Raw genomic sequence first — 26,934 nt, 5'->3', positions numbered from 1 at the left:
TGCATTATTCTCATCTCATAAAGGTATGTACCGGTAACTTAACGTTAGCCGTTGATTTTCTCTCATGAAATTAACACCAGTGATTGTCCAACCAATGGGAATGTGGTCGGACTGGAGCGTATCGACTAAACCAGTGGTCCCCAACCACCGGGCCGCAACGCATAAATATATATTATTTATAATATCCGGTCCAAAAATATATATATATATATATATATATTTTTAACACGTTCACTGCCAACGACGTGTAAACACGTTTTCAGAATCCAGCTGTTGACTGCCAGCGACGTGTAAACACGTCGTTGGCATCGATTTTTTTTTTTTGACGGTGGGTTGTGCATCTAACCCTTTTACATCTCTTATATAAGTATTGGACGTGTACAACGTGTACAACCCATTCCACCGACCCACTAAGTAGCGACAAGGAAGTAGGAAGGCAAGCAAAAAGCAGTGTGATCCATTTCCATTCTCATGAAAATGGATTGGCGGAGGCGCTTTCGTTTTCGCGTTGATTGCTGGCGGTGCGGGATTGCAAACTTGCATGGTGGATTGCGGATGGAGCACACTTTGAGGCACGCAGCGTAAATATGACCAGAGTCGCAGGGGCTTCATCGGAGCTCTCGGCCAGGGCTCCGGGAGGCGGGCGAGTCCAGCCGGGCTTCCTCGGGGAGCGGCCACGCAGACAGGCACAGCCAGGCACAGCCGCACAGCGGCAGCGGGGCAGTGAGACTGGTGACACGCTTGTGGTGCAGCAGGCTATTTTGCAAATTGGAAACAGCCATAAAAGGCTTTTAGAATGGGATTTTCAACCCATTCTTTTTTGTTTCTTTTTCGCTCTAATTTAGAGTAATTTAATTTCTATTCAGAAATTTATTTGAGAGGTCGAGAGTATGAGAAAGTGCATTTGCACAGGTAGGAAAGTGCTTGTGACACGGCGCTGCAGCCAAGAAGAACGCCCACGGAGGGAGGAGTTGAGCAGAGGGGAGTTTCCTGCTGTTATAGAGGAAATTACTGTTCAAAACTATTGTTTAGGTCTTACTGATGCCAAAAATGAATGGTTAAAGTGACTGTTCTATCGAATTTCACAAAAAGCCGTTTATCTCTGAATATTTTTTCTGACGCTAAAACCATGCTGTATTCAATTGCTAATGCTTACATAACTACTAACTCTACAAACTAACTCTTTTAGACAGAGAAAGTACACATTCTATTAGTACTTTTGAGATATTGTATGTTCACAAACTCCAAGCAGAAAAGAATCCTCGGCTCTTGTAAAATGAGCCAGAATCCTCAAAAAACAGCTTGGCAGAAGCTACCTACAGCAAAAAAAAACGGCTGGCAGTCAATGTGTTAAATAAACAGGCTATAATATTATAGGCTGTGTGTGGTAGTTGAAACATAGTTTCAAGTTGACCTTTATTTATGTTTGTAGTTGAAACAAAAACATAAATACTGTATAGGCTACATACAGTACAACACAAAAGGCTGTTACCCTTTGTCGCCACCTGGTGAGTAAATATATATGTAACTAAAACCATTAAAATTGACAACCAGTCTGCGACTTTTTTTTCCATGTATCTACCAGTCTTTGCCACAAAAAAGGTTGGGAACCCCTGGACTAAACAATCAACCAACCGACCAGAAGAGGTCAGCCCTACTGCTAAAGCCTTTGGCATAGTCTTCGCGCCCAGCCAAGCGCATAGGGCGCGCGGCGATTTTGACATCATCGCATGGGGCGTGTCGGGGGGCGAGGCCTGAGCACGGCGCGGCGCGTCCATGGAGATTTTTCTATCAGTGCGTCGGGTTTTGGCACATTGTCAACATGGACGCTTTTGAGGGAAGACTGTCAGAGCAAGTCCGCCTCTACCCACATCTCTATGACACAACACGGAGAGACCACAAGGACCAGCAGAAGTCCACCAATTCCTGGCGAGAAATCGCCAGCACACTCGGAGCTGAGGAAGCTGCCTGTGCCTGTGAGAGCTCCGTGGTAGGCTATCAGCGGATATCTGCTGTGATTGAGTCCTCACCGTCCTCATCGCCGTAAAGTCGCCTTCGAAGCATGACGTTCGATTATAACGAACTAGTTGTGTGGCTTAGCCTTCCCAAATGTTGAGGGTCGTTTTTTAGAATTTAATACATAGAATTGGGAACGTTACATTCAATTTAATTCAGACTGCCTGGCACTAATCGCCGCCATTTTCCCCTTGAGCTTCCACAGGAGGAGGGGGGTGGGAGGAGCGAGCTGCGCACTGACTATGTTCTGTTTTGGCCCGCGCAGAGTGCGCGTGCCCTCCGCGGAGCCCCGCCTCCAGCGCAAAGAGTATGCCAGACCCTTAATGCGGTCCCACAATTCCATGCGGCAGCAAGGCGATGGTACCATTCGGCCGTTGAGGAAAACGGACAAAAACGAACAATCAACATGACAGGATGCAGATGTAAGTTACCGTTGCTTATTAAGCTAAGTTGCTAATGTGTGCGTATATGTTTTGAACTTATGGGGGTTAGGGTTAGGTCCAGTCATACCTGGTTTGTCTGTCTTCTCCTCATCCTCACTGTCTGACAGGATGGCCTTCTTCCTCTTCACTGGAAACAGACACACAAGCACACGTTTTATTTTTTATATCGTGCTGAAAGACAGATCAGAGCTGAATAGGGATGTCAACCGATAACCAGCAGGGGTGCAAACTCACCAGGGGTGAAAAAGGTGAGAGAAATGCGAACCGCTGAACCCCTAGGGGTGTCTGGGGGAATGCTTCCCCCGGAAGATTTTTTTTAAATATCAGCTTTAAAAGGTGGATTTACATTGATTTTAGAATGAGGATATAGGGGGAAAACTCACCCTAGAATTAATGTAGTTTCACTGCTACATTAAACGGACATCCGTTTAGGGCATTTAAAAAATAAAGAGTCAAGAGAGTGCAGAGCCATGTCCAAAAACATCATGTGCACAACTTGAATGTAACATTTTGTACAGCCTACATTTTGGGAATTTCTTAAAGTGAAACTTTATTCGATTTTCGTGTCAATAAATGTCTGTTAATTAACTATCACCAACTGAGTTAACACAATGGTGATTGAGCCTATGGCCCATTGATGGGCTTTGCATTGTAAGTATTGCAGCATTTATGCACTGGGTTTCTGTGGTGTGATTATTATCACTTTAACATATCGTGCTCCTAAGATGAAAAAGTTAGGAGCACATAAAGAATTTTAGGGGCACAATGAAATAGTACAGAACGATATAGCACGTAGCCTATTAGCACGTAGCCTATATAGCACGTAGCCTATTAGCACGTAGCCTATATAGCACGTAGCCTATTAGCACGTAGCCTATATAGCACGCAGCCTATATAGCACGTAGCCTATATAGCACGTAGCCTATATAGCACGTAGCCTATTAGCACGTAGCCTATATAGCACGCAGCCTATTCGATACGATTTGATTAATCTCTGGTACATTACAATTTAGTTGAATTCAATTAAAGTACAGTATTCTCATGATGCATGATGGCTTTTTCGTCATGCCATCATGGCCCCCTTCCTTATATCAGCTTTTATAGCAGTATTATAGGTCTGACAAGTTTCCATTACATGCATTTCATCCATCAAAGTCCTGGTTAATACATGTTTTTCTAGCCTAGGTAAACCCAGCCCCCACGTGACCTGCTCTCTCAGTTCCCAGTCACTAGCGACTTGTGACTGTAAGCAGGGTGAGCCTGAGAGCAGGTCACTGGGGGCTGGGTTTACCCAGGCTAATGTTTTTCTACCTCAATATTTACGTTCACCAAACCATGTGCTTTTAGGTAGCACACATCAGATTGTTTCCAAAATACCTGCATTTACTTGGGCGGTTTTTCCTGTGCATTTTGGTGGTTTTTCGAGCAGTCTTTGTGCTGGAAACCACCAGCTGCACCTGGCAACCCGGCCCAACTGAGAGATAACTTTATCCCTTTCCGATTGAGTCTCGGTAGTTCAAGGTTCAATCAAAGCGACTAACGTTTAGCTTTCAGAGCCATCGTTTAATTTTCTGTTGTTGTTGTGCATGCCACTCTGATGTTATAATAAGCAGGATAAGAGTAAAGAAAGACGAGCAAAACCGTAACATTATCAAGCGGTTAAATGCTAGCGAGCTAACTAGAGCTAATGTTAGCTCGCCTGAGTGTGGCACGGGTCTGAAGGAAACACGAGGAGTCGCTTACTTACAGTGTAGAACAGAAAGTCCAGCGCGCTTCTGCCAAGTCCTGGTGCTCAACAGTGAGAGACATAGAAACACGTTTGACCTGTGGCCACGTCACAAAGACTACCCGAGGTCAAGTCAAGTCAAGTCAATTTTATTTATATAGCACATTTCATACATAAAGCAATTCAAAGTGCTTCACAAGACATTACAGACAGTGGAGCACTCTTTTCCGTCTGCACGTTTAGGGGCTGACTGACGATCAGGTATGTCTTTGACAGCTATGTTGTTGATATTGTGATCAAGTCTGCAGATAAAAGGGGGGTCTATTGTTGTCATGAACTGTGAACAACAGAGGCATCAACTAGATAACAATGTCTTCTACTCACCTTTACGCTGTGAGTGAGCCCACTGATGACATTACATCTGAGACTGATGCATTTACCCACTCTTCTAGAGAAAAAGGTTTTGGTTCACTGAGCAAGAAAAAGAGTTTTTGACCTCATGTTCTCATTTTCCATGACAAAAGGTACAAGATAAGTCTGTCTGCTAGAACTCAATTTACTCCGATATTTAAGGGTTTGTTAAGAGTAGTGCATGTTACCTCTCCAGCTTTATTTAAAGGAGAATTTCAGTTTTTTTGAACCTGGACCCATCTCCTGGCAATAATTATGATTTGGCCACTCACCCAGCGATGTCCGCAGCATTTCTGGCCGTCCTAGCGTTGTTTTGAGATCAATAGCATCCAAGTCAGTTGTAAAATGGAGCTGATTTGGGGCCAAGTGTGAGCCTGTCTTTCCTGCATCTAAATAGCTATTTTTATTCCCGTTTTCGCCACATATCGTAATAATGTGATCCCTCAACATCCACCAGAGTGATATTTCGCCCCAGGCCATTTCCTGGACTCTCACAGGGATCAAATTACCTCAAACGTGATCTCGGTCACCAAGTCTCGTGAAGTCCCGCGATACTTTCCTGCCGGCTGGCCAACTACAGGTACATGCTTTGCGGTGGTGGTTTTAGCGTAACCTATGTGGGGTTTGGCGTAACCTATGTGGGATTTGAAATAACGAAGGTTATGCCAAACCCCACATAGGTTACGCTAAAACCACCACCGCAAAGTGTCCTACCTGTAGTTGGCCAGTCGGCAGGAAAGTATCGCGGGACTTCACGAGACTTGGTGACCGAGATCACGTTTGAGGTAATTTGATCCCTGTGAGAGTCCAGGAAATGGCCTGGGGCGAAATATCACTCTGGTGGATGTTGAGGGATCACATTATTATGATATGTGGTGAAAACGGGAATAAAAATAGCTATTTAGATGCAGGAAAGACAGGCTCACACTTGGCCCCAAATCAGCTCCATTTTACAACTGACTTGGACGCTATTGATCTCAAAACAACGCTAGGACGGCCAGAAACCCCACGGACATCGCTGGGTGAGTGGCCAAATCATAATTATTGCCAGGAGATGGGTCCAGGTTAAAAAAAAACGAAATTCTCCTTTAAGGGTTTGTTAAGAGTAGTGCATGTTACCTCTCCAGCTTTATTTAAGGGTTTGTTAAGAGTAGTGCATGTTACCTCTCCAGCTTTTGCGGCTCCAAACCGTGTTGTGCTGTTCTATCTTAGCTCAGCCTGGCTCCTAGCTGCTAACAAGGGTTTTACTAGAGTGGCTTTTAAACATGAAGTCTGGATCATCTCTGGCTAGCCAGAGCAGGATATTTTCCGGTTTTACCTTTTTAAACATGAGGGGTCTTTGTTTAGAAACAGCTGGAAATGGTCAGCATTCTCTCTGCCAGTGGGCGGGGGGAGGGGGTGCGGGAGCATGCACGTTATTCCCTACAAGGCAAATAGTTGTCGTGTCGTGTGAGTCTAACCAAACTCCATTCAAAAACATGCCGTTTTAACGGAGTCCATTCCGACCACGAGGGGTGGCAATGTGCCAAAAATGAGCGCTTCCGCCTTTGTTAGGCTACATAAAGCCGCCCAGTCAAAATAGTGGTCTGATCGTCGTCAATTACTGTGGGTGATTTATTTTACAAGTGACATTCAAGTCATATCTGACTAGTTTTCAATGTATTTCTCCCCACAAAAGTTAGGCTTTTTCTGACATGGGAGCAAGCAAGCAGCGCAGCAGTAAGTGTCCCTCCTGATGCACCGGACCTGCCTGCCTGCATAGCTGAAGCACGTTGGGATCCCTCTACCAAACAATTCAAGCCGTTTTTGCAGCACTTGAGGAAACCGTGAGTTTGCTCGTTTAATTCGTTGATATAAGCAATTGCCCGAACGATTCATTAATTAATAAACTACGTGAACGTGAAGTGCCACCACCCGCCCAAATAACAGCTAGCCTACATGATCAGGATCATTAGCTGCCAGAGTTAAACAGCAGCTGCTTTTGCGCTACACCGGTGACCGAGATGAATATGATACGGACTCGCGGGAGTGCGCGTAGGCCAGCAAATTGTTGTTTAACATACAGGCCAACCGGCTAGGAGCGGGTTATAATACGGATTCCACTGCATGTTAAGAAGTGGCTTAAGAGTCCGGACCATCTCTGCACTGGCACTTTATTTTAGCAGTGAACATAATGCACGGTCTGTGTGACGTTCTAAGCTCTTTTCCTGCTAACTATGCTAACTTTAGTCACTTAACTCACCCTGGCTGCAGTTAAAAACACACTCACTTTACCCACAAGGCCACCTTCTTAATTAACACGTTCAGTGCCAGCGACGCCATATGGCGTCATTAGAAATTTACCGTACAGTGCCAGCGACGCCAAATGGCGTCATAACTCCAAATTGTTTTTTTTGACGGGGGGGTGTCGATCTAAGCTTCTTACGTCGCCTCTAACAATATTGTAGCTATTGGAGGTCGATAACCTATTTTACAAACCCATTAGGTGGCGACAGCACTTTCCTGATCAGAGAAAAAGGAGCCAAACACACAGAAATAGTCACTGGGGAAAATGAGGAAATCGCATCGCATCCGTCCGTATGCATCGACGTGCCTCCATAAACGAGCACAACGCCAGCTGTGCCCCCAGCAGCAGCATCCGCTGTCACAACTGAGCACCTCCATGTACGCTGCAACAGCACATTCACATAATCAGCCTTATTATTCCGAACTGGAAGCATGCCAGCCCGTGACAAACACACGCGGAACCAAAAAGCTGAATGTCGCGCACCATTCACTGTGTGTGCGCAGCAAACTCAGCAGAGACTGAGAGCCACCAGACACATAAGACACACCCAGGAGGCGTGTGCAGTTGAGGGGGGGGGGGGGGGGGAGCACGCAGAGCAGCCTACATCCATGAGAGCAGCATACACTTCACCCAGACAGACCCAGACATCAGAAAATTAGCTTCAGAGTCAGTGATGTGCTTGAAATGTTTAATTTCACAAAAGGCTCATTATCTCAGCTCGTAGAAAAAAAGGGATGTTTTTGCTTCAATCAAGCTATCTTCTCCGGCTCATAACTAAAGAACGGAAAATGGGATCAATAAACTTTTTTTTGCAGGTGATAGAAGAGAGTCTCATCGTTATTTGTGCGTGTTCAGTGTTTACATAGTAATTATTAAAAAAATTATATGACTGTTTTAAAATGCATTGCGGCCTATGTGGCACAGCAAGCAACCTTTTGCCCAAGGGCCTTGGCACTCAAAGTGTTAAGGGGCATGGCTTGACAGATCTATTCATGTCATGTGGTGAAAATTCCAGTATTCTTTTTCCATATCGCAATATATATCGCAGAAACAAAATATAGCGGTATGTCAGTAATTTCCAATATCGCGCAGCCCTAATATGGACTCTATCAATCTGTGGTGGGTACCTGGCTTGTCGTCATCGTCGCTGTCATCCTTCTGCTGGCCGTCCTGCTGCTCTCCGTCGCTCCCCGCCGCAGCCTTCCTCGTGCCCTCCTCCTCCTCACTGTCAGACTGCACCACTGCCTTCCACTTCCCCCCTCCCCGTGCCCCTGCCTCCACTTCCTGACTCCCAGGCCCCGCCTCCTCCTCAGAGTCTGTCTGTGCTGGCTTGCGTTTGGCCGTCTTCTCAGTGTCAGAGTCAGAGTCTATCTGTGCTGGGCCTGGCTTGCGTTTGGTCGGCTTCTCCGTGTCAGAGTCAGAGTCTATCTGTGCTGGGCCTGGCTTGCGTTTGGCTGTCTTCTCAGTGTCAGAGTCAGAGTCTATCTGTGCTGGGCCTGGCTTGCGTTTGGCCGTCTTCTCCGTGTCAGAGTCAGAGTCTATCTGTGCTGGGCCTGGCTTGCGTTTGGCCGTCTTCTCAGTGTCAGAGTCAGAGTCTATCTGTGCTGGGCCTGGCTTGCGTTTGGCCGTCTTCTCCGTGTCAGAGTCAGAGTCTATCTGTGCTGGGCCTGGCTTGCGTTTGGCCGTCTTCTCCGTGTCAGAGTCAGAGTCTATCTGTGCTGGGCCTAGCTTGCGTTTGGCCGTCTTCTCCGTGTCAGAGTCAGAGTCTATCTGTGCTGGGCCTGGCTTGCGTTTGGCCGTCTTCTCAGTGTCAGAGTCAGAGTCTATCTGTGCTGGGCCTGGCTTGCGTTTAGTCGTCGTCTCCGTGTCAGAGTCACTGTCGGCGTCAGGGCGCCCCCTGCGGGAGGCCCTCGCCAGCTTGCCGCCCTCGTCGTCCGAGTCGCTGTCCACGGGCCGCGCCCGCGCCCCCGCCTCCCCCTCTTCCATGTCGGAGGTGCTGCCCCGACGCTTGGCGGGCGACTTTGCCTCCTCGTTATCGGAGGCACTGTGTTTGATGGGCGACTCCTCCTCGTTATCGGAGGCGCTGTGTTTGACGGGTGATGACTGCTTGTTGTCCGATGCGCTCCTGCTGCGCTTCTCCTGCTGCTCCTCGTTGTCAGAGCCGCTCCTCTTGCGTTTGAGCTGAGAGTCCTCGTCGCTGTCGGCGGGCCGTGGGGCCTCCGGCTCCGAGTCACTGTTGCTGTCTCGCCGCACCCTGGTGGGCTCGCCATCTGAGTCACTGTTGCGGCGCACCCTGGGGGGCTCGCCCTCTGAGTCGCTGATGCGGCGCGCCCTGGGGGGCTCGCCCTCTGAGTCGCTGTTGTGGCGCACCCTGGGGGGCTCGCCCTCCGAGTCGCTGTTGTGGCGCACCCTGGGGGGCTCGCCCTCCGAGTCGCTGTTGTGGCGCACCCTGGGGGGCTCGCCCTCCGAGTCGCTGTTGCGGCGACCCCTGGGGAACTCGCACTCTGAACCGCTGTTGTGACGCTCCCTGGGGGGCTCGCCCTCTGAGTCGCTGTTGTGGCGTACCCTGGGGGGCTCGCCATCCGAGTCGTTGTTGCGGCGACCCCTGGGGGCCTCCGACTCCGAGTCGCTGTCGTCATCACGGCGGCCCCTGGGGGCCTCGCCCTCAGAGTCACTGTTGCGGCGCCCCCTGGGGGACTCACCCTCTGAGTCGCTGTTGCGGCGCCCCCTGGGGGGCTCGCCCTCTGAGTCGCTGTTGTCATCGTGGCGCCCCTTGGGGGCCCCACCTTCCGAGTCGCTGTCAGCCCCTCGCCGGCCCTCGTTGTCGGACCCATTGGTCTCCATGCGGCGGGAGGCGTCCTCACCGTCACTGCCCTCTTCCTGTTCAACAACAAACCCAATTTGAGTTTTTTTTAGTCCCTAGCAAATTAACTCATTGAATGCCAATGACGACAGCTGTCGTCAATTCAAATACTGACGTAGAGTGCCAATGACGACGGTTGTCGTCAATTGCGTTTTTTGACGGTGGGACGTGGATCAATCCCTGATACATCTCTGGTACAACTATTGTAGCTATTGGAGGTCTATAACCTATTTTACAGAACCCTTAGGTGGCGACAGTGCTCTCCACATAACAGAAAGGCAAGGAAAAAACAAAGAAGAAGTCGTTATGGAAACGGAAATCGCATCGCATCCGTATGCATCGATATGCTGAAGCACGTTACTGCAGCTGTGCCTGCAGCAGCCAATCTGCTCCCACAATTGAGCCGCTCTGTGTCGGTTGCGACAGCACATCTGCACATCCACACCGTGGAGTTATTATTCTCAACTGGAAGCATCGTTGCCGGTGACAAACACACGCGGAACGCTGTAAAAAAGCCTGGCTGTTCCGCACCCTTCACTGTGCGCACAGCAAACTCAGCAGAGAGCCACCACAGACAGGAGGAGGAGTGTGCAGTTGAGGCGAGGCGAGGCGAGGCGGGGCGGGGCGGGGCGGGGGGGGGGGGGAGGGGGCACGCAGAGCAGCACACACACAACACCCAGACAGACCCAGGCAGCAGGACAGGATTGACAAACGCAAGCCAGAATATCCGATACCCACCAGCAGCAAATCAAAACCAGCAAGAAGCTGCAACCAGCAGCGCACGCAGGGGCCAGCGCTGCTGGTTGTAGCTAAAAATATTATTCTGCCAAACAAAATTCCCTGGCCTAAACTGTTTTATTGAAGGAAATTATTTTTGAGGTGTGACTACATTAGAAAAGATTAGCTTCAGAGTCAGTGATGTGCTTGAAATGATTAATTTCACAAAAGGCCAATTATCTCAGCTTCTAGAAAAAAATTGCTATTTTTGGATGAATCAAGCTATCTTCTCCGGCTCATAACTAAAGAACGGAAAATGGGATCAATAAACTTTTTTTTGCAGATGATAGAATAGAGTCTCATCGTTCTTTGTGCGTGTTCAGTGTTTACATAGTAATATCACACAATATTCTGTGGGCCTCGAGAAATCACTGAAAACGCTCTGAAACTCTGGCACTGGGAGCGTCCGTTCTCCAAAAGTGGCTGGCACTCAATGAGTTAATGACAATGCGAGTGAAGTGACTAGAATCAATGACCACATTTTCAAACCCCCAAAACGGGACCTTTAAAGTCGAGCTGAAATCTATTTTAGATCAGATCCTTGGTTATACAGTGCACCTATTTAACAACGTATGCAAAAAATCACAAAAACCTAATAATCGCTTACTGTTTTTTATCGGGTTAGGTAATAATAAGCGGGACAGAACATGATAAATACCTATGTAAGCGCTGAAAACAAGTACCGTACTTTTCGGACTATAAGCCGCGGCTTTTTCCCCATTTTTCGGCCCTGCGGCTTATATAACGGTGCGGCTAATCTATGGATTTTTACAGCTAACGGCCACTAGGGGACCTCCTAAATCTATGGATTTTGGTACGAGAGACAGAACGAGAGCAAGACAGACAGACCCTGATTGGATGATGTTGCAAAAAATGTGCCTCGCGACCTGCTTGGAGCGCACTGAGCCACTACGCTCTCTCAGCCACTACTGTAAAACACCCTCCCTCCTCCCACCCTCCCTCGCTCCAGGGGAAAAATGGCGCCGATTGAGCCAGAAAGACAGTCTGAATGAAATTGAATGTAACGTTCCCAATTCTATGTATTACATTCTAAAAAATTAACGGCAACATTTTGGAAGGCTAAGCCACACAACTAGCTCGTTGTAATCTAACATCATGCTTCAAAAGATGGAGAACTGGCTGTGTTACGACGATGAGGGTAAGGACTCAAAATGGTCTCCGCTGATAAGACACGGAGATCTCTGTTACAGGCAGGCCCTACGCCTCCTCCTGACCAGTTTTAAACATTAAAACACCTGCGGCTTATAGTCCAGTGCGGCTTATATATGTAACAATCATTCAATTTAGCTGCTGCGGCTTATATTCAGGTGCGCCTTATAGTACGGAAAGTACGGTATAATACTATTATTATTTCAATTGTGGTGACAATTTGGTAGTGAATATCGAAAACCGGGACAATTTAGTGTTTTACAGATTGATATTTCTTGGGACTCGGGACAGCCATCTTGAAACTAGAGCTGTCACTTTTTCACAAAATAAAGTTTGAATGAACTTTAATTGCCCGCAAAATGTTCGAATATATTCGAAGTTAAGTGGTTAATTAAAAAAAGTCCAGGTCAGGCCAGGCCATCGGCCCGACGTGCCCGATTATGCAGTCCGTGCCTGCGGGTTACATCGTATAAATATATATAATATAAAATATTAAAAGAATATAAAAAAAAAATCCTCAGCTGTCCTCATGGTCCAGTCAGTCAGCTCCTCTCCACTGCTGTGTTAGCTTGGACGCTCACAGTCACAACACTGCCTCACAAACTTGGCTGCATCCAACTCGAGACAACTTTTCAGACCCTCCTGGAGACAATCTTTCTCAGAAGAGACTAACGCGACTTTTTCTGACAAGGGATTAACATTACCAGCAAGCAGCAGTAAGCAGGCAATGATGATAGCTGGGTAAGTCCTGCTAGCATCGATGCTAAGTTAGAAAAACATTTATTTTTTCTTTATTTTTTTATTATTAAAACATTTGTATATTTCGAACAGGTCAATTACATTCGAACATGCCCCCCCTCCCTCACATTCGAAGTTAAATTCGAATTTCGAATAAAAAGTGACAGCTCTACTTGAAACCGGGACAATCCCAGGCAAACGGTACCTCAGACTGATGCTTGTCGCTCCTCATCTCCTCTTCGCCGTCTGACCCGGGGTGTTCGTCCAGAACCGGAGTGCCGCCGCCGTCATCTGAGGAGAAACAACAGTTCAGATACAAGAGCAGAGTGGAGCATCTTCACATCACCAGAGAGTTCCCCAAACTTCTGACCAGCCAGATATCTTACCAGAGCAGCCAGTAGTTGTGGTGGGACAATGCCGGCGCCCAACGGGCGCAGCGCAAAATTTTTGGCCCCTTGAAACCAGATTAGAGGACCATTTACATTAAGATTAGACTGTTTTTGCACTGAAAGGATTTGTTTAACTAATATTTGTGAACTTTCATTTTCATATATTTTTTAACAGTTATTGTTCATATTGTGCTTAATGTATTAATTAAAAGCGTTATTGATAATGAAGTAGCCTATGCCTCCTCATGTTCATTCAGGGATACTATGATGACAGTGGTTTGGGGCCCCCACTCTGATGTTGCATAGGGCCCCAAAAGGCCCAGAAGCGGCCCTGCAATCCCTCTCTCTCTCAGCCCGTATGACAGGCTGACAGGCCACGGATGCAAATCATTCCTCAGCACATATACGCGGTGTAAAACATTTTTGAAGGATGTCCTGGTCGAGGTGTATGTTGTAGGCTTGTTGTAGGCTACATGCTTTGCAGTATAATGTTATGCTGGAATTACCAAATAACCACTATAGATGACAATAAGAAAGGAAAATAATACCATTTAGAATTTTGGACTGTTTACACTGATTTCAAGGTGGTTGAAATTATTTTTCGGGATGGTTCCGGGGCGGCAATGTCATTCTGCTGCTGCTGTTATTTTGGTGAAAGTAATGCAAAAGTAGTGTAATAAGTAATGAGTTACTCTACACAGAAAGTAATATTGTAAAGTAACATATTACTTTCAAATGAAAGTAACTAGTAATATTAGAGATGCTGCGATCCGATCATGTGATCGGATATCGGCGCGATATCAGCCAAAAAACATGGATCGGATCGGATCGGATTCCAGCGAAAATGACCGATCCAAGGCTTCGATATAAGCACTCCATTCCATGACTCCGCTCCAGGATTTCTATCCAGCATGCAGCAGCAGCAGCAGCAGCACACAGAGGCCAGGGCCAAAACGTCAGACACACCCGTCCTTAACCTATGTGCGATTCGAAATCACGCGTCCGCACCATAGACTGGCAAAACATGGCTGCCCCCAGTGTGGCTGACAGAAACAACCACTATTGCAATTTGCAAGACATGTCCCGCAAGGTTTCTGAGATTAGGGGAAAGTCTGAGCTGGCGTTACGCTAAACCAAACGTGGGGATGAGGCAGCGGATTTGTTTTGGCGTTAACGTTAGTTGTTGTGATGATGGCTAACGGGGCTAACGTTAGCTAGCTGGTTAGGCTATCTAGTTGCAGGGAAGCGCTCCACAAGCTTGTTGTGACCAAAACCCCCGCATTTAAAGCATTTCATACTCCCAGAGCTGGCGTAAACCATAGAGAACCTCATGCATTAGCCTACTCAAAATGTAACGTCCAGGGTTTGTGTCTCCAAAATCAACTAACGTTAACGTTACATGCAAGCTAACGTAGCTAGCTGCGGAGCACTCATGATCTATAAGGAAAACGAATGCGCACATAGCCTGCATAATTGTCAACATCACATACATGTATTTTCTTTAATCTAGACTACAGGCATCATTTTTCAGTCAAAAGTGAAACGACACAGATGGCGTATAGTGAGGCTTTCCATGCCTCACTATAGAACTGGCCCCATGCAAAATTCAGACCGCTTATATGTTGCCGTCATGCCAATAAGAGTCTAAATGTATTTTTTTATGTTTTATCTGCAGACTAAGCAGCTAGGCTTTCGGTTCTATAAAAGCCATTATTTTTTGTAATGACTATTGAGTGATACACTTTACTAAAAAAAATATTATATCACAATAGTGATGTCAGATTTGCTTAGGTCAGAGCTATGGAATATTAAATCCATCTTTGCTCACAACATTTGCCCTTTCTTTCTTCTTCTTTTTTACCCCAGGTGTGCATAAAATACAGGTTAAGAACTTATGATAAAGTCATGGAAATCCATTGGTCAAAATGTGTATGAACCCTGAAGGGTTAAATTGAGCATTTATGAGAGATTTCAAAAATATCGAGATATATATCGTGTATCGCGATATTAGTAGGGTCATCTGTGGCACTTCCGTGACCGTGGAGAGCGAAGGTCCGTTTCTCAATGGATTTGTCGTCTAGGAGGGTTAATAAACAAATTTAGCCGGGGTGTATTTTTAAAAAAGGCGGGGAAAATATTTGAGAGACCAAAATCCAAAATGGCTGCTGTGGAAATGAACTTTTTAATGCTTTGACCTACAATGATGCACAATACATGGTTTCAGAGCTTATTCTGGTCAAGGAATACATATTTGGTGTTTATATAATGATTTGACCTATTTTTGACCTTCAAATCCAAGATGGCTGCCAATTTTGAGGCAGTTTTTTCAAAATCGTCATAGAGCCTTCATATTAGGCTTGAATGACAGGTCTTCTCATGATGAGTTGAATAATATACAGTATAAGTACACAGAAGTAATCTCTGAGGTCAATAAAGTCAATGTTTGTGTCTAAACAGCAGTTGCTGATTTGCGGTTTCCCATTAAATAGGGTATGGCTACTGAGAATATGGTGTCCAGTTCATCCCATCACATTTTCATAATGAACCAAAAACAATTTTGCACTATAGCCTAACATAAAATAGTATTCTGTATGCAAAGCTAGCAAGGTTAGTTGCTTGAGCTGAATTTAAAGGTCAACTCAAAACAAACAATGAAATTAACTTTGAAATTAAAACTGAATCCTAGGCTACTAAATTTCATCAGCACACAGTAAAGGAAACTTGTCTTTGAACTCAGCTGACTGTCTAGTCCTAATCCCTGTTGTGCAATCTCCCTTTTCAGTGAAGTTTTAGTTTTTGTTAAGAGTATGGACTTTTAATCTTGACCTTGTTGGTAGGCAACGGCCCTTTTTCAGTCAAGCATTTTCAGATTAGCTCAGTCAGTCTGTGAAGCAGTCAGTGTCAGCACTTGCGCGAGCTCGCTTTTTCTCTAACTAATGTTAACATTACACACTTTAAGACACTTTGTTTGAGGATATCAACGTTATTCACTAGTCTAAAGATATAAAACAAAAGCAAAAACAATTTTTATTTGCAGAAGTCATCATTGATATTTGGTGTTAGCTAACGTTAGGTAACGTTATTATTTTTAGCTAAAGTTAATGTTATCTGTCTCCACACTTCTGTCAACTGACATATGCATTTGCTTTTGAAAATAAACAGCCTGGCTTGCTTAAGCATAACTGAAGATTAAATAGAAATATAACATGACGAATGCATGTACCGATTGGTTGCCCCATCTTCCCAGGAGGTGGTGGTGTAAACATCATCAAATTTATCAAGTCCTGACCAGTCTTGGGCTTTTAATTGTAAGCTGTCCCATTTGCCTTGATTTATTGTATCGGTGGGCTTGCAAGGCTTGTCACATTTTAGGACACATTCATAGGACATTGTGTGCTTTGTCTTTCATTGGGAGGGAAAGCAACTCGCTATTATATTACTGTTATATTATATTGCTGTTATACGCTGTTTATTTTCAAAAGCAAATGCATATGTCAGTTGACAGAATTGTGGAGACAGATAACATTAACTTTAGCTAAAAATAATAACGTTACCTAACGTTAGCTAACACCAAATATCAATGATGACTTCTGCAAATAAAAATTGTTTTTGCTTTTGTTTTATATGTTCTTGATGGTAGAACTATCTTTAGACTAGTGAATAACGTTGATAACCTCAAACAAAGTTTTCTTTTTATTTTATTATATATTCCCCCCCCCCCCCCCCCGATTTTTTATCCCATTTTTATCCCCCATTAGTGCTAACGTAATTTCTTTATCCTGGTTGCTACTCCACCCTCTGCCGATCTGGGGAGAGCCAAAACTGGCTCCATGCTTCCTCCGAGACATGGGCAGTTAGCCAGCCGCTTCTTTTCACCTGACAGGGGAAGCTTCACCGGTAGGACATAGCACGTGGGAGGTTCACACTATTCCAACCAGTTCCCCTCCCTCTGAACAGGCGCCCTTAACGACCAGAGGAGGAACCACATTAGCAACCAGGATATTGCATGTTTTTGGTGAAGGGGGTTCCTATATGAAGGAAACCCCCGGGAGGCACGGGGAGAACATGCAAACTCCACACAGAAAGGCCCTTTTGATGACCCCACCCGGGCGGTGGGCACTCGAGGACATGCGGACGGGCACGCATTCCTTTAGCGTTCACATCGTCCCAGGTGGGAATCGAACCCACGACCTTCGAGCTGTGAGGCAATAGTGCTTACCACTACACCACCGTACCTCCTTTTATATCCTCAAACAAAGTGCCTTAAAGTGTGTAATGTTAACATTAGTTAGAGAAAAAGCGAGCTCGCGCAAGTGCTGACACTGACTGCTTCACAGACTGACTGAGCTAATCTGAAAATGCTTGACTGAAAAAGGGCCGTTGCCTACCAACAAGGTCAAGATTAAAAGTCCATACTCTTAACACGTTCACTGCCAATGACGTGTTTTTACGTCAAACAAAATCCAACGGTTCACTGCCAATGACGTGTTTTTACGTAAAAAAAAAAATCGATTTTTTTTTTTTGACGGTGGGACGTTGATCTAACCCTTTTACGTCTCCTATACCAGAATTGGAGGTATTGAATGTGTATAATCTATTTTACCGACCCACTGAGTGGCGACATGTCTCTCCACAGTAGAAAGAGGCGAGCCAAAACTGGAGGGAAAAGCGCGAGGAAGCCGTTCTCATACAGTAAAATGGATGGCGAAAACGCTTTCACTTTCGCGCTGATTGCTGGCGGTGGGGGATTGCAAATTTGCATAATAGATTACGGGTGGAACACACTTTGAAACACGCAGCATAAATATGACCAGAATCGCAAAAGCTTCATCAAAGCTCTCAACCAAAACTCCAAGAAACGAGCGAGTCCATCCAGACTTCCTCAAAGAGCGGCCGCGCAGACAGGCACAGCAGCAGCAAAGCAGTGAGCCTGGTGACGGTACGTGCACATCATGAAGCGCTCGGCGGCTGGTGCATGCTCCCTAGTCCGATACCTCACGAGTCCGACACCTCACGAGTCCGAAAAAAGAGGCATTGGACAGGGGATCATGTCTATGTTCCCCGGCTTCTATGTTCCCCGGGTTCTATATTCCCCGTTTTTCACTAACCCTAAACCTAACCTCCCCCAGACCCTAACCCAAAACCTAACCTCTCCCACCCCCACGCCTAAACCTAACCTCCCCCAGACCCTAACCCAAAACCTAACCTCTCCCACCCCCACGCCTAAACCTAACCTCCCCCAGACCCTAACCCAAAACCATGAGGTGTCGTCGGACTCGTGAGGTATCGGACTAGGGAGCAGTCCCCCGGCGGCTTGCCTGCTGAAAAAGCCAAGGAGGGCGGAGGAGAACGCCCACGGAGGGAGGAGTTGGAAGCAGAGGGGGGTTTCCTGCTGTTATGGAGGAAATTACTGTTCAAAACTATTGTTTAGATGTCTGACGTCTTACTGATGCCAAAAATGAATGGTTAAAGTGACTGTTCTATCGAATTTCACAAAAAGCCGTTTATCTCAGAATAATTTTTCTGACGCTGAAACCATGCTGTATTCAACTGCTAATGCTTACATAACTACTACTCTACAAACTAACTCTTTTAGACAGAGAAAGCACACATTCTATTAGTTCTTTTGAGATATTGTGTGTTCACAAAATCTTAGCAGAAAAGAATCCTCGGGTCTTGAAAGATGAGCCAGAATCCTCAAAAAAACCCTCTGGCAGAACCTACCTACAGTAAAAAAAAAACGGCTGGCAGTCAATGTGTTAACAAAAACTAAAACTTCACTGAAAAGGGACATTGCACAACAGGGATTAGGACTAGACAGTCAGCTGAGTTCAAAGACAAGTTTCCTTTACTGTGTGCTGATGAAATTTAGTAGCCTAGGATTCAGTTATAATTTCAAAGTTAATTTCATTGTTTGTTTTGAGTTGACCTTTAAATTCAGCTCAAGCAACTAACCTTGCTAGCTTTGCATACAGAATACTATTTTATGTTAGGCTATAGTGCAAAATTGTTTTTGGTTCATTATGAAAATGTGATGGGATGAACTGGACACCATATTCTCAGTAGCCTACCCTATTTAATGGGAAACCGCAAATCAGCAGCTGTTGTTTACACACAAACATTGACTTTAATGACCTCAGAGATTACTTCTGTGTACTTATACTGTATATTATTCAACTCATCATGAGAAGACCTGTCATTCAAGCCTAATATGAAGGCTCTATGACGATTTTGAAAAAACTGCCTTTTAGAGCTCAAAATTGGCAGCCATCTTGGATTTGAAGGTAAAAAATAAGTCAAATCATTATATAAACACCAAATATGTATTCCTTGACCAGAATAAGCTCTGAAACCATGTATTGTGCATCATTGTAGGTCAAACCATTAAAAAGTTAATTTCCACGGCAGACATTTTGGATTTTGGTCTCTCAAATATTTTCCCCGCCTTTTTTAAAAATACACCCCGGCTAAATTTGTTTATTAACCCTCCTAGATGACAAATCCATTGAGAAACGGACCTTCGCTCTCCACGGTCACGGAAGTGCCACAGATGACCCTACTATATAGCCGAAAAACATTGCAATATTCTTTAGAGGCCATATCGCCCAGCCCTAATTTGATTGTTATGTTTTAGTTTTACATCAAATGAATTAGATGAACTAAATTGTTTACATACTATATTACCAAAGCACACACATACATACCTAACCCTAAAAATGTTTGTTGCCTGCTAGCTATCAGACAGCATAGAGAGACTTAAATATGTGCTGTATCGGTATCGGATCGAAATCGGTATCGAATCGGGTATCGAAATTTGATCGGAATCGGATCGGTTTTGAGCTAAAATATCGAAATCGGATCGGAATTGAAAAATCTTGATCGCAGCATCTCTAAGTAATATGTAGTATATTACATTTTGAAAGTAACTTGCCCAACACTGGTTGAGAGCACGTGTTTGGAAATAAAGCCGGCTAAAAAGAGAGCAGACCTCGTTCTTCCTTGCAAAGCAGCGCATTTCTCGTGTGTTTATGTGACAAAACGTGGTTTGGAGACCAGACACAGACTTGTCCGGGACTCCTCCTGGTGGAATATCTTGTAATGTGTGACCCCCTGTCGCAGCTCAGTCATATATAGTGTGAAAACCAACACGACTCCTGATTACAAGACAGACAGTCCAGTGTGAAAGGAACAGAGAAACGTGACGAGGATATTGTACTGTCCGTACCATGGTCTGTACGTGCAATTACCTGCCCGCCATTCCTGAACGGGCATGAAGCAAGGTGAGGGACGAGCTCCCGGGCGTAAAGTCAGATAAGTGCCGATGTTTGTGCGTGCCATTTCTCCTCCAGTAAGTTTTATTTGCCTAAATATTGTCAGCTCTCTAACCCCTTTCTTTCTGCTGCAGCAATTGCTTGTCGTGTTTGCGGGAAACGTCACCTAGAGTCCAATTAGCATAACTATTTTTGGTTGATCAAATAAAACTGCTTTTTTAATTAATAACTGTGCAAATGAAACGATTCAATAACTTGTTAGACTCTAACATCAACCATGTGTATGTTTAACGCTTTAATGCTAACGTTATGAAAGAATGAGCTGTGAGATGTCAATTTTGTTGAGTCACGTTAACGTTACATGACTAGGGCAGAAGGTTTGACCTCCATACATGAACCACGTTAATAGATTGACCACACAGTTTAGACGGTAATATATATAACGTGTTAAGTGTTAGTTGAACAAATGGCCCACTGACGCTTTCTGTGTGAAGGCAGCTAAAGCTAAAGCTAAGGAAGCTCTTCTTACCGGAGTGACTCCCCGACATGAACTCGTCTTCTTCTCCGTCCATGTGTTCAGACGCAGGAAGCTGACGACCTAAATTACCTCTGCTCACTAACTCTTTAATAAGAAAGCACAACAAAACCAAGAGAGTACCCCTGTTGTCTGAGAGCTAGCTAGCTACCCGCCGTAGCCCCTGAGATGTTGATCAAAATGGTGTCGATCTCGCCCTATACGCATGCGCCGCAGATGTAGTCGCACTGCAATGACGCATTCGTTGTTGTTGTCCCCCCCCCCTTTTTTGACATCTTTATTGACAATAGAAGTTAGTCAAATAGATGGCTTTCTTTCATTTTCACTTATTTTTTGTTAAAATAGTTTTGTTGTGATTTAATTTTCAAATGCTATACATTTCGGACTTTTGCGATAAACAATCGGGGGAGGGCGGGCCGGGGGCAGATCCGAGGTGACGACATCACTGCGCGACGCTGTGAAGAAGAGCGCGTGTGTGTTGACAGTGTGGAAGCAGCACACAGTTTTCTAGTCTTTTCTGTCTGACTTCCAGCCGCCTGACACGGGCTGACATGGCTGAGAACAGCCGGCTGTGCTCGGTGTGGCTCGGCTCGGAGACCGGCATCCTGAAGGGCGTCAGCCTGGCCCGCAGACAGGCCTTCAACTTCTGCCATGTGAGCAGCCTGAGCCGCGACCAGGTGCGTACAGCACGCAGCAAGATACACCGTCTCGCCGCGACATTCACAAGAAGTAACGCGTTACTGTCTGAGATCTTTTACTTCAGTCAAAGTAGCAGCAATACGTCGGGACACTCTGGAGTAACTTCCGGTCATGTTGCTGCGCAACGGTAGCGTGGGGGGCAATCTGCGAATGGGGAGTTTCCCCCGCTTCCGGGTCCCCGTGCGCGTGAGTGTCCCTACGTCGTATACGAGGGATCAGCCGAGCAGCATTTTGGTAAACAAACCGCGTCACTGGGTGGCAATGGAACCCTATGGAGCCTGAATTTGAGCGTCTGACTCTAGCAGGCTGACCGTGTTTACAATTTATAAACAGCGACAGTTCACGCAACTTTAACAAGACATGCATAATTATATTATACATCAAACTCTTGAGTATAAGTCTTAACTCTTGAATAAGCGATGTGATCTATACTTTTTGAGATATTAACGTTTGTTTGGCACAACTCATACTAGTTAACTGCCGCATTCAAACTACTAAGTATTGGCATTAAAGTATCGTTGTAAACATACTAGTTACGCAAACTGTCTATTTAGAGTTATATTTTTCATAAATTATTGAACTATATTAATACTGATTTATTGTACATGTAAGAAGCATTTTAAAGTTGTCAACGTGTTTAGCTATACTTTTGGGTAGTCAATGATGCAAACTAGTCTTACCTTTCGCCTTTTTCCATCCCCAAATAGTCCACACGTCACTTGTGTCTACAGTGCTTGAGTAAATGCTAGTTTGTTATTTCGTGACTTTCCGCTAACGATAACAACTTTGTAGGAGGTGCGCGTGCTGTGCTGGGCGGACCCTGCGGAGAGCGAGCTGCTCCTGGGCCTGGCTGACGGCACCGTGAGAACGTTCAGCACGGAGAAGGGCGTGTTCACGGACACGCGGCGCTGCAGCGGGGTGCCCGGGGCCGAGGAGGGGGGCTTCACGGGGCTGGCCGTGACAGAGGCCGGAGCCCTGGTGACGTGCGTGGAGTCCGGGAAGCTGCGCGTGTGGAAGGAGGAGAGCAGTGGGCACGTGGCCGAACTGGACGCCGGAAAGAGCGTGTTCAGGATGAGGCAGAGTCCCGCTCACCGCCACAAGGTGGCGACCGGCGGCAAGGTTATTACGTCCCCCTTCTTTTTCCCCCGAGAAGATGCAGAAGTTAGGAACACTCTGCCGATTTTCAACCGGCTTTGTATCATTACAAAATCAGTAGTATATCAGAAAACGTTTGGAAGTCATTCATTCATTTAGTTTGGACAGTTATTGAGAGTTTATTTGAGTTAAGTTGTGGACCAGTGATGTCATTTGTGCATTAATTACATCACTGGTTCACAACTTACCTCAAATCTACTCTCAATTACTGTCAAACTAAATGAATGTCTGCTAACTGTTTACAGTTGTCTCATATACTACTGATTTTGTAAGGATACAAAGCCTTTTTGAAAATCGGTGGAATGTTCCTTTAACACATGGTTTTATAACTTGATCAGTCATCTTGCTGTAAAGCATGTTGGCATTTTGTGTTTGAAAGGTGCTGTCTCAATAAAGTTGATTATTATTTATTAAATGTATTGTTTGTGTGTGTGTGTGAATAAAGTTGATTATTATTATTTATTCAGGAGAATGGGCTGAAAATCTGGGACCTGGAGCGCCCGGAGCAGCCCGTGTTCGCGTCCAAGAATCTGCGTAACGACTGGCTGGATCTCCGGCAGCCCGAGTGGGTCAGAGACATGGCCTTCATCCCCGGCTCCGACAAGGTGGTCACCTGCACGGGCCACCACCAGGTCTGTCTGCGCTACTGACATCCACTTTACACCAAACTTCCTCCGGTTTTCTACACTCAAGCCTGACTTTATACCAGACTCCATTCAAATATCCAGCATTTTAAAGTTTACTTCCTTATTGCAACTTGGTAGAAAATAACTTAAGGCCTTTTTAGACTCTTTAGGTTCTACTCTTCCATTCGGCATACATCTTATTGGCCTTTACGTATGATTGGGCTGAAACTCTCAGGAAGTGTAAAGCACACCCATGCGGGTGACCTGACGTATTTTTTAATTAAGGTGATTGCCCTAATTACCTCATCAGTGATGTCATCCTTCCTGGCTGAGGCTATATAAGTTCAGTGATGATGTCATCAGTGATGATGTCATCAGTAATGTAATCTGTGATGATGTTATCAGTGATGCCGCGTAGCAGTGGGCGAGCACGCCAGCGGGTGAGCCTAGGAATCGATGCTAGTAATAGTTTGTTTTGTCTGTCAGGTGCGTGTCCAACCTGTATAATGTTTTTTTTTTTTGCATGTCCTCTTGTCAGGTGCGTGTGTACGACCCGTCGTCTCCCCAGCGCCGGCCCGTCTTGGAGGTGCAGTACGAGGAGTACCCTCTGACGGCGTTGTCCCTGCCCGCCTCGGGCCACAGCGTGGTGGTGGGGAACACGCGGGGGCAGCTGGCCGTGCTGGACCTGCGGCGGGCCGGGGCCGTGTGCGGCTCTCTGAAGGGCCTGGCGGGCGGCGTGCGAGCACTGCAGTGCCACCCCACACGCCCCCTGGTTGCTTCCTGCGGCCTGGACCGCTTCCTCAGGGTCCACAGCCTGGAGGACCGCACGCTGCTGCACAAAGTGTACCTGAAGTCCAGACTCAACTGCCTGCTGCTGTCTGCACGGCCCGACCAGGAGGGGGGAGAGGGACAGGAGGTCAGTGTTCAGTTCAGGGCTGCAACTAACCATTATTGTAACTAGAATAAGGCTGTCCCAAACGATTATTTTCTTATCGATTCATCTAACGATCATTTTTTCGATTAGACGATTAATCTAACGATTATTATTATTATTTTATTTTTATTACCGGTATATAACAATAAATTTACCCAAAACAAATAAATAACCAAAAACTTCTCAATTTCAGTATTTTATTTAACCATCTCATTCTCTTTAACAGTCCAACATAAAATCTCTCAAATAAAATTAAAGCAAGAGCTTGTCCTCAAATAAAATGAATATAGTGCAATTCAAAATAAAATAGTAGAATAAATAAAATTCAAGTCACTTTCAGGAGGAATACCAAAAACCTTGTGCAATGTCAACTGAGTTTAGCAGCAGTCCAACATAAAATCATCATCTTACAGTACAATGGTGTGCAAAATTGATCATCATGCTTCATCGCTGTATGAACCCTTTCCCTAAACTGAGGAGGATCAGTATTTTTACAGGACATGGATTTATTTAATCACTAGAGTAATGTGCAGCTAACTCAGCCAAATGTATGTTTGCATCAGTGTGGGGGTAAGGAAATAAATAATACAAACGATTTACAGACTGTCACAGACTGTAACAATGGTCTGTAACGTTAGTTTTGATCTCATCTTACATGGCCGTGAACGCAAACAGAAGTATGTAAACAGCCGAATAGCACTGTTAAATGATGCACGCAGTAAATTAACGTGAGCAGCAACATACTAACAATGGTCTGTAACGTTAGTTTAATCAATTGTCTACATGTTAGCCGTGAAAGCAAACGGAAATATGTACGTTAACGTTAAACGACCGAATAACACCGCTAAATGGTGTTATGTTCGCTGCGGTGCAGAAATTACTTTCAACATGACGGTGATAGGCTGTATTCAGCCCTCAATTATAAACTGCAAACCGGAGTACGTTATAACGTTATAAATATAGTCACGACGTTAACAACTAACCAATGCTGAGGGTCCGTATGGAAAGTGGAAATCGAAATGGTTAAAAGTTAAATCAATTTGGTCATTCAGTGGCATTTTACTGCCATGTAAAGTAACGACAAGTAACAGTTAGCCACTAACATTAGCCACACTATTTTTCTTTTGTGACGATTCTGATGCGTGTCGAGGCACGTAGCGTGCGTCGACGTAATTACGTAGTCGACGTCACCGATTACGTCGACTCGCGTGGACAGCCCTAAACTAGAAACATCACACGCTCATTTCTAGTTTTGCATACTCGTGCAATTGAGCAATTGTCATTGTGTTTTTTTGCTGTTTAAATGTAAGCTATTATGTCTTTCAAGAATTCTGGAATATTAACGGCCATATTGGCCGTCCCCCCCAAAAAAGGAAAACCCTGACTGTTACCCCCTATTCCCATGTTGTTACCCAGCTGTAATGTAAAGTGCTACCATAAATGTAATTGTATTCAAAGACTGTGACTGAAAGTAAATGGACATTTGTTAAAATTCACACTGCAGGAGGTGAAGGAGGAGAAGGAGGAGGACGAGGTGTGGGACGCCATGGAGTGCGTGGAGGAGACGCCCAAGAGAAAAACCACAGAAGAAGAGGGGGAGGCCGTGCAGAAGGAGAGCAAGAAGAAAAGGAAAAAGGGACAAGAGTGAGTGTGTGTGTGTGTGTGTGGGGGGGGGGGGGGGGGGGGGGGGCGTGTCTGAGCGGACTCTTCTGTGGTCATTGGACAGAAACGGAACTCAACTGAACTGAAAGGTGACTCATGTGTCCAGCGGTGCCCAGTCCATACAGCTGGCTCCCAAAGGTCCTGGAACTGGATCTGGACCGGACTCTCGGTCATCTGAGACTTAAACTGACTGAACTCAATTATGTATGTTAAAACTCTGTTTTGACAGATATGTATTATTTCTGCAACAGTCCAAGGGCCATGTCTTACACCCAGTGTAAGAGCAAAATCTTTGCTAGTTTCTAGCACTCAAAATCTCCCTTTTTTGGTGATTACCACTGGGTCACTGAAACCCATCCTTTGATGTACTGACCCAGTGGTAATTAAGAGGGGGAAAAATGTGATTTTGAGTGCTAGAAACTAGCAAAGATTTTGCCCTTGCATTGGGTGAAGATACTGTATGGCCCCCAGAGGTTTATTTAGATAAAAGGTATCTTCTGAAAACTGTTAACAGTTGACAAATGTACTATTGTGAGTCACTTTGGATAAAAGCATCTGCTAAATGACATAATGTACCAGTTGTTTCATGATTTAATGTGCTTTTTTGTACTTTATTCTATCTGGATCCAGATGACAAAATAATTACTTTGATTTAATAGGTAAACAAATAAAATCTCCTGTCCTGCTTACCTTTCTGTTTTAAATCACTCCAAATTGACTGTTGTTGTTGTTGTCCACACGATGGACGTTTCGGGCAAGTCGCCATTCTTCAACCTGTGCAATGGCCATTTGACACAGTTGATATGCAGATGGGGCTAATTATTATATATTTGATCTCTGCAACTGGCACAAGTCTACGCCACCAGGGGGAGTCGGTAATGTTCAAGTCAAGCTGAAATGAAAAGTGGCTATTTTAGGTCACATCCCTCGAAATCCATGCTGCATGTGCCGAAGTGTTTGAGATATCGCCACATTTCAATCAATATAAACCTAAAGCTTTCAGATTTGAAGGCTGCTAGCAGGGTGTTTTTCCTTTTCTGTGCCTCGACGTCCTCTGTGCTCCAGGGTTGGTCGGCTCCCTTTCACGTTCATCCGACATCTTTATATATATATGAGTTTATATCAACACATCTTATCATTTTATCCAACCGTGCCTCTGACCAGACGACGGAGAACGGGCGATCGTCTGCGATACATGATTCAGATGTAGCGTTGCATGATTTAACCCAGAA

The 26,934-nt window shown here is 45.3% G+C and overlaps 2 protein-coding genes across 3 annotated transcripts in view; one reads left to right on the top strand and one right to left on the bottom strand.

Annotated features, from left to right (window-relative positions):
• Window positions 1–20,777, bottom strand: part of iws1 (interacts with SUPT6H, CTD assembly factor 1) — a 45,771-nt gene extending 24,994 nt beyond the window's left edge. The window contains exons 1-4 of one of the 2 annotated variants that reach the window (XM_083637142.1): window positions 20,621–20,777; window positions 12,637–12,722; window positions 8,011–9,763; window positions 2,527–2,586 (exon numbers count right to left, since the gene is read on the bottom strand). In XM_083637142.1, coding sequence (XP_083493268.1) covers window positions 2,527–2,586; window positions 8,011–9,763; window positions 12,637–12,722; window positions 20,621–20,663 — 1,942 coding nt within the window. In that variant the 5' untranslated portion in view covers window positions 20,664–20,777. The remainder of the gene's footprint in view (window positions 1–2,526; window positions 2,587–8,010; window positions 9,764–12,636; window positions 12,723–20,620) is intronic. The other variant, XM_083637143.1, reaches the window with a different exon arrangement.
• Window positions 20,778–21,089: 312 nt separating this feature from the next.
• On the top strand, window positions 21,090–25,887 carry wdr74 (WD repeat domain 74; the record flags this gene model as incomplete). The annotated part of the gene is made up of 6 exons (XM_083636548.1): window positions 21,090–21,303; window positions 22,118–22,444; window positions 22,948–23,112; window positions 23,645–24,022; window positions 25,545–25,684; window positions 25,809–25,887. The coding sequence occupies exons 1-6, from the start codon at window positions 21,178–21,180 to the stop codon at window positions 25,885–25,887; spliced, it is 1,215 nt and encodes a 404-aa protein (XP_083492674.1). The 5' UTR covers window positions 21,090–21,177.
• Between the last annotated feature and the right edge of the window lie 1,047 nt (window positions 25,888–26,934).

Source organism: Poromitra crassiceps (assembly GCF_964638095.1).
Source record: "Poromitra crassiceps genome assembly, chromosome: 5".
NCBI lineage: Eukaryota > Metazoa > Chordata > Actinopteri > Beryciformes > Melamphaidae > Poromitra > Poromitra crassiceps.
This window is presented reverse-complemented; position numbering and strand designations above follow the sequence as displayed.